Source organism: Lagopus muta, chromosome 2, assembly GCF_023343835.1.
Source record: "Lagopus muta isolate bLagMut1 chromosome 2, bLagMut1 primary, whole genome shotgun sequence".
NCBI lineage: Eukaryota > Metazoa > Chordata > Aves > Galliformes > Phasianidae > Lagopus > Lagopus muta.
Genome location: NC_064434.1, coordinates 47,159,884 through 47,173,401, shown reverse-complemented (window position 1 = coordinate 47,173,401; position 13,518 = coordinate 47,159,884). Strand labels below are relative to the sequence as shown.

The following is a 13,518-nucleotide window of genomic DNA, read 5'->3' as shown; positions in this document are numbered from 1 at the left end:
TTCCTCCTGCCTTTCTGGCAGTGTAGGTCATTCAGTGATTATCAGAGGCAGGATACTGAAATACCTGTGTACTCTTGTGCAGTATGGTAAGCAACTATGGTTTTCTATCCATTCCACAGGAGATTCAGTGGATCACTGACATTGTTTTATGTCACTAAGACATAAGTCCTCTAATTAATCTGTGTATTCCTCTTTACGTATCCAATTTTCATACCTTTCAAGAGGAAAATGCATAAGTTCTCGGTAATTTCCAGTCACAAGTATATTTAGCTTTCTCTTACAGAGTATCTGGGAGTCACAGAATTAACTTTTCATAAGAATATATTCTCTCACGTCTTCCTGTCTCTTTAATCTGACCTCACCACACACCCAACAATGGAAACCAACCCACAAGATCCAGCCTTATGAGCTCACCAGCTTTCTTTTTTCCTCAGTTTGTCTGCAGACGTAGTCTTTGCCATCTTAACAACGACATCACTCCACAATTTTTGAGTCTGTTGCTTAAGATAATAAGAGAATTATCCTCTGCCTAAATTGACTAAAACCAAACATTACATTATAACAATAACAATATATTACAAACATTACAACATAGTGACATGATCTCTGTATGCAAACTCCATGCATGCAGATACTCTACACTGAATATGCTAAGCTTTCTTTCATTAAAACTACTCTGCACTTGCAGACAGAAGGGTTTTGCTGTTTTTGAGAAAGCTTAGAGAAGATTCTCTGTATCAGCAGTGCAAATCTTGAAGAATAGTATGTTTATCCTCAGGGTGAGCTCCTGTCAGAAATGGCCAATACAAGGAAATTCTGTTGGAAACTGTAGGAGCAAAGGTGAATAAGAACATGATGTGTGGGAACTGCTGTGTCAGGAGAGGTGCAACTTTCAATGCCACATGTAAAGGAGATGTTTAAAATGCCTTTCCACTGAAAACAGCACCGGGGGACATGGTTAGTGGGCACAGTATGGTGATGATGGCTTAATGGTTGGACTAGATCTTAGTGGTCTTTTTCAATCTTAACGATTCTATGATTCTACAAAAAGGGAGAGGAGAGCAGCAACAGCTGTACAAGTATTGTTATACACACTGATTTCTTTAGAAAATTAAAAAGCCAATTTATTTACATTTACACTTAAGGTTGAGCATAGTTTCGTGCTTCTAATTAATAAACAAAATTTTCCAAAATATAAATGTGAAGTGTCTAATGTGATGTCAGCATGACATACTGTGTTTCCACTGACTGGGTAGGAAGTTGATTTGATTTTGCAGGTGACCATGGACTAATTTCATAAAGATGAAGTGTTCTTTTCACACTGCCACTCTTCAGGGCTTTCTATTGCAGCCATATGATGTGCTGATGCAGGCAGCCCTGCTGTCTTGCTTTGCACAGGGAGGGGATGGCCACGATGAACCCCAGCCAGGGTGAAACACATTCCCTCACCTGCCCCACCCAGAGTTGTCTGCTGGCTTCAGGCTAGAAGCTGTACTTTCACAGCAGAAATGGGAAAGATCCACTACTTCTGCTGATTGTCAGCATTCAGCGTTACCATAAAATGATTAAATTAAGTATCACAAATGGTGGGGAAAATGGCAGGCTTAGAAAAATCTTTAAGAGTCTTTGTGCACTTAATCATGTGGCCTTGCAGCAGCAAGCCTAGGCAATCACTGAGGTGTCACCAGGGAGGAACAGGGTTTGGCCTCACTGTTGCTCATTTTTCAGATTTGTGTGTAGCAGTCATGCTGCCACTAAAACAAGGTTTCCCACTTTTGAGTTGTCCTTAATTTTTTCCAAGACCCTTTCTCCACGGAGGCCTTTCTGAAATGCCTCTTGTCCTAATAGAGGCATGATTTTTCTGTGGTAAATGTGTGCTAAAATCCTCTTCAACAGTCCTTGATTCAATTTTATGCTACATGTTGAATAAAATGCAAAGATCCTGATGGAAACAATTCAAGAAAATGAGTGACAAAATAACTGCAGATGCTCCATTGCTATGATGTTTGCACAGTTGTGTTTTGACTCAGATCATAGACCCCTGCAGCATCCCAGAAAAATGGATGCTTCTAGAGCCTGAGGAACAGGAAAAATCAGTGTGGGCAATAAAGTAACTTTCAGAAGATAGGCTCAAGGGCTCTAAGGGCTATGCAAATATAAGCGTTGCAAATTCTTTTCAGATATGTGTGTTTTTTAAAATCACAAGAGCAACAAGTTAGGTGGCAAAGCAAAATAACAAAGTGCCCTGGGAAATGCACTGCCAGAGAAGATAAACAAAAACACATACAAGTGCCCTCATGAGGGTAGGATTTGCATTTTCTTAGCAGAACAAACTCTGCCTTGGCTCCCTGTGCTCTCACTGAAGTGGAGGTCATGGCTAGTGACAACTGGGAGCTGTTCCTGGAGCCTCTCTTGCCTTTTTAGGTTATGAGGGTCTCTGTGTGTTTAGGATAATATGATTGACAGCTCCACTCCGGCCCCAATTAGCACCCTATAATTTATTAGCTTCTGCTTTCAGATTATGCGCTAACTTCACAAATATTTCAACCACGGAAACAGCAGATATCAAGTGTCCCTTTCCTGATCCAGCTCACTGTGACCGCAGTTAAATACACAGAGGGAGCTGTGCAGGTCTGTCAAGAGAAAATAATCATTTGTGTCTGTGTGCAACTGGGGCTGTCACAGCGCTTTAGGATTCTTCCTGTGAAAAAAAGGTTTATTCTGCTGGGCCAGGGATTCAGACCCAGCTCATTCTTCTAGGGTGCAGGACTGGAAACCAATATGCTGGCTCTTCTGGTTCTATTCTGCTTCTTGTATGAGTACTGACATTTCAACCACAGACGAGAGGTGCTGATGACAAAGCTCATGTACCTCATCGTGGCACCCCTTTGCTCCTTGTGGCTGTAGCATTGGACCGGTGGTAGGTGCTGGAGAGAAGGGGCTTGGTGAGCAGGGAGGGCGAGGATCAGGGGTCAGAAGATGGAATGAGAGGAGAAATAGGGAAGCTGAATTGGGAGGCACCTTGCAGCCTGACCATGCCAGGTGAAACAGGAGGGAAGATGCCTGCAGGTGGGACTGCACACAGGAAGCTCAGGCAGGAGAAGGCACTGGACTTCTCACTGAAGGTAGTGTCTGTAGGCCTGTTGTACAGCATTCATGCACTGTCCCTGGTCATGGAAGCAGTAGAAAATGTGATGCAATGTTAATTCCTTAGATATAATTAGAGATGGACACTAACAGTGGGACTCATCTGGTCTGAGCTGCTCGTCAGGGTAGTCAGTTCAGAAAGCAGGCTGACTATGGAAGGAGGTAAACAATAGCTCAGTTCCCAGGATTGTAGCCCCAGATCTTAATGGAAGTTTTTTTCTTTTTCTTTCTTTTTCTCCTTCTTTTTCTTTCTCTTTCTTTTACTTTTTTGTTTTTGTTTTTCCTTTTCTCCTTTTTCTCTTCTTTCCCCATCTCTCATTCCCACTTCCCTACACAGCATTGCTTAGCCCTGAAAGCAAGCACCTCAGTGCTCCAAATGATCTCACCTCATCTCTCTCCTTCCCTTTCTGCAATTGCTCCTCTGGGTGGCAGGCCAGGGAAGCCAGCCAGGACACCACAACCCCCCAAGGAGCTGACTCGCCTTTCTGTAACCAAAAGGGCATCTTAATTATACCCCTTGCCCAGAAAAAGATGCACGAGAACTGCCAGTCAGAGGCTTGGTGTATCTTAAGCCATCCACAGCACTTGCCTTCCTTTTAGAAAGGGACCAACATTTAAGCCCTTGCTAGAGCTTGCTGTGAACCTTAATAGGACATCAAAGGCAAAGTGAGGAGGGACTGCTTCTGACCCAAGGAGTTGGGCAGATCCATTTCCTTCAGGACAGGCAGGGCAGGAGCTGAGGGAAGTGCAGAGATTTCAGGCTCTCTCCTCCATTCCTCTACTCCTTTCCCCTCTCCTAGGGGCTCTGATGTAAAACCCACTGGAAGAGGTGGTAGGAAGGAAGAAATATTCACCCTAAGACTAGCTGACAGGAGACTGCAAATGCAGAAGCACATATTTGTATTTAAGGAGCCCTGAACTTCATCCTTGCAACTGCAGCTATGTCAGAGGGGAATCTTTGTTAAAATGAAGAAGACTCTGTGGCTGATTGCCCCTGCACCTGCTTCAGCACTGCTCTGCAACAGCTCTGAGCCCTTTGCCTCCTGCCCCAGAGCCCGCATGGACTGTTATATCTTTATGTCACCTCTGAAATAATCTGTTTGCTTGAGTATGGCTGGAGAGCAGCAGCCGGTACAAAACTGCAGGTAGAAGGGAGACCCTAGCGGTCTGCGTATGGCATGTAAGATACATGTAATGCAGAGAAAGCATACCTTCTGCATTTACAGATTTCTTGTGCACATTCCTGATTAAGCAATTAATCTATGATGCAAAGAAGAATAGAACAGATTTATGAAATAGCACCGAGGTTTTATTTACACTGCTATTGCATTAGGAAACTCACTCACTCTGTGCTGGGCAGCCTAATGCTCAGGATGAAGTTTCTGCTCTTACAATGCAAACTGCAGCCCTAGCCCTGCACACTCCCAAACCTCGGAGGCAATGAGCAGCCTCCCACAGTCAGGGCAACACAGTGAGCAAAACACTGCTGCAGGTTTTCATCAAAACACCCTCAGACTGCAGCACACCCATAGTGGGAGCCTTTCTAAAAGTGGTTTGCATAGCACCTAACACCATAAGCCAAAGACTTGGCTTTGGTGTTTAGGTACTTCCACAGTGCAACGCTATAAAAATATATTGTCTGGAGAGCAAATATCAATAGCAATAGTTGTGTATTCAATGCATAAATCCTCATGGTTGGAAATGCTCCCAGTCAAAGTGAATGGTAAATGTCATTGCAGTAAATGACTGCTTACATGAATGTATCCAAACATATCTGGGCTGTATTACCCAGTCCTCCTCATTAGAAGAAGGGAAAAAGTGAAAGAAAAAGGAAGCAATTGCACTGAAGTACTGTCTACACAAGAGCCAAATTAAACTAAAAAAAAAAAAAAGGAAAGGAAAGGAAAGGAAAGGAAAGGAAAGGAAAGGAAAGGAAAGGAAAGGAAAGGAAAGGAAAGGAAAGGAAAGGAAAGGAAAGGAAAGGAAAGGAAAGGAAAGGAAAGGAAAGGAAAGGAAAGGAAAGGAAAGGAAAGGAAAGGAAAGGAAAGGAAAGGAAAGGAAAGGAAAGGAAAGGAAAGGAAAGGAAAGGAAAGGAAAGGAAAGGAAAGGAAAGGAAAGGAAAGGAAAGGAAAGGAAAGGGGAAAAAAACCCTTAAACTTTAAAAAGAGCTTAAAGAAAGTGCAGGTGACTCTTCACAGAATGACCTTGCCATCTTCAAGCCTCTGCAGCAATAAAGTTAAAAGCCATTTTTAGTTATTTTTCTCCTGCTAAGTGCTGCTGTCTTCCTTCATGATAGAAGACTTAGAACATTTGTGGTTTAACCAGCACTACAAGATCTGGAGCTGTTTGCTTGCCCTTTCCAGCCTGCCAGCTAGCCGGGGGCTGTGATGAAATGCTTGTGGGTTTGTCCGGCTGAAGCGCCACAGCAAGCCGCCTCCTGCCCTTTACCCAGGTCTGACCAGGGATGTTCTGCCCTCTTTTATTTCAATGCAGCTCCTTGCCAGCTTCTCACAATATTTATTCTCACTGCTTTATTGTTGTCTTGCAGTTAATGCTCCTGTTCTTCCCCTTAAATGTACTTCTAGTGGAGATGGAACTTGGAGCAACAAGTTCTCCATTTCCAACACATTTGGAAACATTTTGCCAAAGTCTCAGAATGTAAAATCCCCTATCACGGCACAAAAGTCTGTTTCCTACTGCTTCTCCTGGTGTCGGAAGGATGATGTCAGGACTCTCACGTGCACTGAACTTAGTCTGCCATTAAAGATGTTTCATTAAGAAAAGACAGAACAAAATGAAACGCTGTAGTTATGGGATCTGATGCTTTGCCTGTAAAAGCGTCAGCTTGCAAGCATAGGGCAAACTTGCTGTTTCTGTTTAATTAGTCATTTGACCCTCTATAATAACATTTTAATGTAACAGTGCAGAATAGCACAGTGCAAAATATAGTCCCCTCTTCTAACAACTTTATGAAGAAATGCCTCTTACTATGGGGTCCACCCTTTCTGCAGCCTATCCTACAGAGACACCCTATGCTAAGAGGCAGCATTGCCACAACATTGCATATTCTTGTCTTTTGTATATATCACCATATTTTCTACTCGTTAAGAATATATTTTCAGCTGCTAGGATTCCTAGTTAGCTTTAATGCAAACTAGTAAAATAACTCACTCCATCCACACTACAGGTATTTATTTTCTCCTTTTCCATCCTGAAGTTTCTAATCTGCCCCATTTCTCTTTTTCAATTTTAATTCCCTATAAAAACACGCAGGGTGAAAGAAGGAATACCTTTAATGCAGCTTTCCTACCGTCAAATAGATATCTTATTCCCCCTTTCAAACCAAAACAAGACAATTATTAAAGTGACAAAATGACAGCAACAAGTAGACAAAGGGAAGCGTTAGAGGCAACCCAGACCTATTGTCCCACATGTGCTTTTCCTTGTGGTGTTCCCCTTAAAGGCTATCAGGTTGAGGGTGAGCAGTTTTTCCTGGGTTTCCTTTCTCCCCCTTCTTTAAGAGGGTTTTGTTTTCACCATAAAATGCTTCTTGTAAAAAAAAAAAAAGAGAAAACAAACAACCATTACATATTCAATGCAAATGTTATGTCAAATTCTGACAAGTGCCACCTTGGTTTTCATATTTCTGGAGTTTGAACAGTTGTCCGTGGAACAGCTGCACTTCTGTAAGCCCAAGGCAGGTGGCCCAAGCTAGACGCTTGCCACTCATAACCACAATGCTGAAAAATCTGACTAGCTCCTCAGTAGTCCAAAAATGTTAGTGAGTTCCAGTTTCTTCTCCTTTCACTTTTCTGCAATGTAAAGTAAGAATCCAGTTCAAAACTGCTGAATAGTTTTTCCCAAGTTGAAATCAAGAAATGATTTTCACTGCCATAAAAAAATATTCACACCACTGAAATAATCATGATTTCCTCTGTCCCTTGTAAGAAGGCCAGTGGTTTTTCATCACTGTTTGTGATGTCATCTGACTCTTTTAAAATAGTCCAACTGCAGTTCTGGCTGTGGAGTTTGTTTAAATAGTTCATGGTCTTTGGCTCTCCTCTTTCAACAGAAGGGTTTTCCTCTCCAAAATAAGTCTAAAGGTTCATCCTTGCAAAGCCAAGTTGTTTTAAGTCCCGTTGTCTGTCCCCAAGCTGCAGGGCCATGGTAGGCTTGGAAAAGGGCAAGGGGGTCTGGGAGGCTCTGAGTCAGCTCGTCAGCTCAGAAGGGATCCACCACAGAAGGAGTAACGCCGAGCTGCAAACCAAGACCAGAAGCTGTTACAAACTGACCCGACTTCAGCTCCGAATGCCACCATGCCTAGAGGCAGAGATCTACAGGGGAGAGCCAGGGGAGGAAGAGTGAAGGACAGCTCTAAAACCAGTACAGATCCTTGCTTTTGTCCTGAGGCTGCAAACCTGAGAATGGAGAGAAGAAAAAAGGGAAGAAGAAAAAATAGATACAAGCATTTAGGGAAAGAGAAAGACAAACTCCATTTCTGCCGCATGAGATCAGAGGCTCAGCTGAAGCCTGGGCTCCCCAGGGCTAGAAGAAAGCAATGAAGCAAGAAGAGCCCTGGCTGCAGTGAGGACAGGCACATGTCTCTTTCTAAACTGAAGTGAGGCTGCACGGAGCCACCAGTGGCTGCTGTCACCAGGCTTCACCACGAGGAACCCAAGCAGCCGAGCAGGCTTTTCTTGCCTCCACAGACACAGCCCGATGAGCTGGCACTGCTGGCCATGACTCTGTCCCCTCTGCAGCACCACTGGGCACGCAGCCCTACATGCCAGCACCTGGCCAGGGGCAGGCCACCAGCACCAGCTTTCCTGGTCACAGGGATAGCTGTTGCCCTTACATACTCAGCAGATACAATAGCATTTTTTGAAAACTGGGAGAAAAAAAAAGTAAACAGAGGAAACTGTTTAGAAAGCTGCAGAAATTCACAGAGCTGTGGGACTGCCCTTTGGCCACAGCCCTCGGGGCTGCATCAGGCTTCCAGCACAGAGAAAGGCCCAAAGCAAGCACTACCTCAGAGCGTGTCTTGGGATCCAGAAATGTTGAGTGGGTGACACATTGCTCTTGCTTGCCTGGCCAAGGAATGCAAAGAAGGACATGCAGGATGGGTTGGGAGCTCGCACACCCATATGTTTCCTCTAGCTGCCCTCTACAGTGCCCTCCCCTCCACCACCTCAGGGCAGGGGTAGCCCTGAGCTGGGGGGATCCCAAGGGGCCAGGGACCTCTCTTCACCTGCGTCCACGTTGAGGCCGAGGCTCTGTGCCACGTCTCCCGCCGCATTGGGGAAGGGTCCCGGTGTCGTCCAGGCAGCAGCAGGGCCCGCCTCGCCCTTGCCCAGCTCGCAGGGTGGGCTGACTGGTGTGGGCACGGCGGCGGGAGTGAGGCGGTGGGGGCGGACGGAGGCGGTGGGCACCAGCAGGGAGCCATAGCGAGGGTCAAAATGAGGGCCGTAGACCTCGTGCATGGCTGCGGGGCGGGGGTAGGCTGTGCTCTGCGTCCCGAGGTAGGGATGGTGGTGGTGGTGGTGGTGAGCGTGATGCCAGGCCTCAGGGCCACCCTGGTGCAGGTGGCCGTGCAGGGAGGCTGGGGCATAGGGGTCCGCGGTGGTGAAGGGCAGCTCGCTGTGGGCAGCCAGGGGGCTGCTAAGGGTGACGGGGACCGAGGAGGGCTGGTAGGTGCTGTTCCAGAAGGACGGGGGGAAGCTGCGCTGGCTCATCGGGAAGGAGCCATCTAGATGCAGAGAGAAAGGAAAGGCGGATGAGCACTCTCAGTCCTGGCATCCGACTCACTAGTGCTTCTCTTCACTCTCATGCTGTGGTTATCTTCCTATCAACCACCAAACACACAAAAACACACAAAACTGCTTCCCAGCAGCCCTCCCCAGCCCAATCATCCAACACAATTAGCCCGGGGCTGGAGCAATTTGCTCCAGGCTAGGCTTCTTTTAGTACTTCTTTAGGGAAAAGATTGTTATCTAAGGTGAGAGAAACACCTTTTTCTCTCAATCTGGAAACTGAGTCAGAACAATTATGAAGCACAGCAATTGTCAAGGTTGGATTTCTCTCTTTCTTTCTTTTTTTCTTTTTTTCTTTTTTTTTTTTTTTTTTTTCCACTAATCTCCCTCTTGAAGCATTTACGCTGCTCAACACCTTAGAGGATGCCAAACACTGCCAGGAAAGTATCTACTTCCTCAGTGTCGTTTCAAAGCAGTCATGAACAGCATGAGCTGTGCAATCAGCTTAAGTATGCTAAATCTATGTGGGGGTAATTTCCCTGTCTATTGCATTGGACTTGTTCTTGCTTCTTGGGGCTCTTGTTAGCATGCTTGGGAAGCATTCTGCAGCTCTTTGAGGATTGACAGTGCAGAGGGTAAGGACCTTGTGCTTTTCTTGCCCAGTGTGAAGTGGAATAGAGATAACTAATAGTGCAGAAGGTACTATGCATTATTGATTGTGAACAGTGTTGCCGATACGAACATTTGTCAGGGAGGTACTTCAGCTCTGCACTTTCTGGTATTACTCAGGAGAAAGGAAAGCAGTTCCTGAGGAGCTAAGAAATCTTTCAGCTTTCAGTGCTGAGCATCTTCCACTTACGAAATACTTTAACCAGTATTTCATTCTTAGAAAACTGATGGGAATTCAAGGAGAGAGTGAGCAATCAGCTCTCAGTTGGGCACTGATAGGTGAGGGATGGTCCCAGAAGCTGCTCTGCAGCAATGCCTGAGGCCAGCTGTTCCCTGCCACCCTAGGCACCCCATGAAACTATAAGGTGTAAAATGGTACAAAAGATTCACGCCTGCATCCACTTCTCTTACTGCTCCCACCTTTGCTCATCGCAGTCCCAAACTCAAAACCAAGAGGGGACACGGGGGATTCCTGCCGTGGTTCCTAGCCCTGCACCTCCACACTCCCCGCATTCGCGGAACCCCAGCACTCACACCCCTCCTCGGTGCTCACCCCGCCAGGAGCCGGCGTTCCGAGTCGCCTTGGCGCTGCCGAGCGAGAAGCTGCTGGGCTGGCTGAGCGCCCGGCTGAAGTGCTCGTCCACCACTGCGCTGATGTCCCCTTGGAAGTAGGTGAAGAGGACGCACCGGGAGCTGATGTACTCAGCCTCGGGGGGCCTCTCCTTCTCGGGGCTGCACTCCTCCTCCTTGATGCTGGCTGCGGCGTGGCTGGAGAAGGAGCTGCTCGCGCCGGCGCTGCTGCCGCTCTCCGGGGCTTCTTGCATTTTGGAGTACAAGGCGAGTTTCTGGAGGGAGAGAGAGGAGAGGGAGGACGGGAAACGGAGCAACGAGGTGTGCTGACCCCCGTCCCGGCCCTCCGTCCACGTGCCAGGCGGGATGCAGCGCCCGGACCCGCTCGGAGTTCCATGCAGGAGCTGTGGTCCTGCCGCACCCCCGGGGCACCCGAGCCTGGAAGTGCAGGGAGGGACGGGAACTGCCGGGAGCGGTGTGACGCGAGGGACTCAGCTCCCGGCACGAAGTTCAGCACTCAGAAGGCGCTTTGCGGGCCGGATCCCGGCACCGGGGGAAAGGCAGAAGAGTGACCTACAAAACAAAGCGGAAAACGGGAGGAAGGGAAAAAAAAATCAAAGTCTGTCCGCTTCAAACGCGTCTCAGGGCAGAAAGCATTTCTCTGTCTAGCGGGAAGCCTCAGGTATTTCCTTCAGGATTACACAATTTTTACTGGATCCTGCCGGGAGAAATAAAGAGCGGCAGGCACTCAGATGTTTCCCGAAGTCTCTCTGACAGCAGCCGCCGCGAGTTCCTTAAGATGAGCCGGGGACGGCGGGCCGGAGCGGGCAGGAGGAAGAACGAGGGTCGGGCGGCCGGGAGCCCTGGACCGAGCCGCGCGGGATATCTAATAACATCGCTCCGTGGCTGCTGCCTTTCCACTTGGCTGCCGGCTCAGCCATTGAGCTAATAATTAGCCCCCTAAATAATGTCACCCGCGTGCGGACGGGCGGGTGGGGGGGCAAGGTGGGGGAAGACATCATCTGCTATTTGTAACAGGTATGCCGGCCTCGCTGCCAGGGCTGGAGGTGTCCCGCGAGCCGCCACGCCGCGGCTGTGCGGAGAGGGAGAGGAGCGGAGCGTGACTGCCCGCCCCCAGCCCCGCACGTCCGGGGCTGCCGCCTGTCCGCGGCCCGGGGCGCTTCCGCCTCTACCGCTCCTATTTTTCGTTTGCTGGGGAAAGCCGTTTTCCTATTCCGAAGTGATAAGGGGAGAAAAAAAAAAAAAAAAAAAAAAATAAAAATAAAAAAAAAAAAAAAAGGAAGGAAGGAAGAAAAACACCTCCAAAGAAACGGGAAGCTGAGACGTGCTGCAGGTGCTGCCGAGGGTACAGGAACGCGGGGCTCAGCATACAGCCCGGGCTGCACACGCACAGGCATCCCCTTACGGGTGTCTCCAGGGCAGCCCGCGGGGTCCCGCCGCCGAGCGGGGCTGGAGTGGGAGCATCCCCGGTAACCATGCGAAGAGTGGTGCACTGCTTCTCCCGCGGCGGCGGTCGGGAAGCACCCCGGGCAGCCCTCCCTCGCCCTTCCCGGTAGCCCTCTGCAACCCGGGGGCATCGTTGCCCGCAGTCGTCGAGCTCGGATGGAGCCCGGTCCAGGAAAGGAAGAAAAAAAAAAAGAAAAAAAAAAAAAGGGAAAAAAAATCCCTTAAATGACATATCGGATCTGAAGTCCCGTTCTTTCCCACAGTCCCGGCAGTACGTACCGTGCCGAGCCCCGCACCAGGGTGGGATGCAGCCCCGCTTCGCTCACCATCGCAAACTCCTACCATCGCAAACTCCTGCTCTTCTCCCCCACCCCCTCCCCTTCTCCTTTTGCCTTTTTCCTTTTGGTGAGGCTCGGGGCCACCCTCCCGTCGCCACCCCTCCCACCCCACGTACCTGCGGGTAGGGGCTGTAGGCTGCGGCGAAGTACGGCTGGGGAGGACCATACACTTGGTACATAACATCCAGACAGCTCATGGCTGTCCGCGGCCGCTAATTCGTTTTTCGGTCATCAACTCGCGTTCTGCAGAGCGGAGCAGTGCTCGGCGGGAGGGAGGATCCCGGGGGTTAAGAGGCACAGCTCACTGTGGGAGGAGTGATTGAGGGGTGAGACCGCGCCGCGCTGAAGTCCCCCGGCTCTGCCTCCCCCCCACGCAGCTCGGCTCCCCTCCCGGCACCCGCAGCCGCGCTGCGTCTCCGCGGGACGGGGGCACTCACACCAGGGCAGGGAGGGAAGAGCCCCCTGCAGCCGTCGCTCTCTCCTGCCCTTTCCCTTCAACCCGCCGTGCCGGGGTGTGTTTTCCCGGACGAAGCGGGGACCGTCCTGCAGGGAAGGTAATGTCTCCCAAACCCAGCGTGCTCCTGGGAGCGCTGGCACCAGAGCTCCGGGATCAGCCAAAGCTGGAGAAAAGTTATCTCAACGGGAGGAACCTCCCTAGAAACGTAGGATGGGAAATGCAGGGAATGAATGAGGATGCTTGTGCACAGTTCCTGTAGTAAAAACAACCTGTCGGGGAGGTAAAGCGGCTTATTTCACGGCTTCCCGGTGAGCGCATGCACACGGACAGGTGAACGCATCCCAAAGCAGCTTCGACGGTGGTGTGTAAGAGAACTCGGTGTGTAATACGAGGATGGAGGCTCTCATGTCGATGCCAATCCCTGAAGCATCCATAGCACGACTCACAGCGACTGAGGAAAGGGGCCCGACTGAGCTTAGTTTTAGGGCTTTTGAAATGAAGACAAAACTATGGGGGAAAAATGAAAGAACATTTCTTGGTTTTCAAAGGGAAAACTGAAAAGAGTGAACACTTGGAATTTTGAAGGCCTGGAATTCTTGCATTATATTATAGAAGAAAATCCTTGTAATTAAAAAGATTTGTATTTGTCTCTGCTTTGTTTATCAAAAATACAATTTTTATAATCTAGATTCTAGGAACTGTTGTGAATGCTTATCCTTTGCCAAAAAAATATCGTATTTCAGTGTCTAATGAGCATAAGTTTTTGTTGTTGTTGTTGTTGTTTTCTGCACCGGGTGCAGAAAATTCATAATTCAAATATTTTTTCCTCCCTCTTCTAATTCAGTAGATTTGTTTTCTGTACTGCAATGCAACTCAGGTTGCACAACTCAGTCCCAGCACTGCTTCCCATGCTGCCAACCCAAAAGAATTGTATGCTCATGGCTGGGATGGGAACAAGGAGAAGGACTGTAGGTACCAGGCCTAAAAAATAAATGTATCTAATACTCCATGGCTTCACTTCTCCTGTTCAGGAAGCAAATAGCCACAGTAGTGGGAAGGAATCACCCCATGGCTGGCATCCAAAAGGCTGCGCTCAGTGGAGGAATGCACCAGCTTCCTG

The 13,518-nt window shown here is 48.5% G+C and overlaps 1 protein-coding gene across 5 annotated transcripts; it reads right to left on the bottom strand.

Moving 5' to 3' along the window:
• Nucleotides 1–5,185: 5,185 nt before the first annotated feature.
• Nucleotides 5,186–13,158, bottom strand: VGLL2 (vestigial like family member 2). Of its 5 annotated transcripts, XM_048937519.1 has the most exons (5): nucleotides 12,058–13,158; nucleotides 10,120–10,411; nucleotides 8,396–8,893; nucleotides 8,176–8,234; nucleotides 5,186–7,565 (listed from the first exon to the last, which is right to left on the bottom strand). In XM_048937519.1, exons 1-5 carry the CDS (start codon nucleotides 12,136–12,138, stop codon nucleotides 7,482–7,484), a joined length of 1,014 nt encoding a protein of 337 aa, XP_048793476.1. In that variant the 5' UTR covers nucleotides 12,139–13,158; the 3' UTR covers nucleotides 5,186–7,481. The 5 variants fall into 5 exon arrangements, with proteins under 5 accessions (XP_048793476.1, XP_048793472.1, XP_048793473.1 ...); XM_048937515.1 differs by lacking the exon at nucleotides 8,176–8,234 and having other exon boundaries at nucleotides 12,058–13,152; XM_048937516.1 differs by lacking the exon at nucleotides 8,176–8,234 and having other exon boundaries at nucleotides 5,186–7,404; nucleotides 12,058–13,152.
• Between the last annotated feature and the right edge of the window lie 360 nt (nucleotides 13,159–13,518).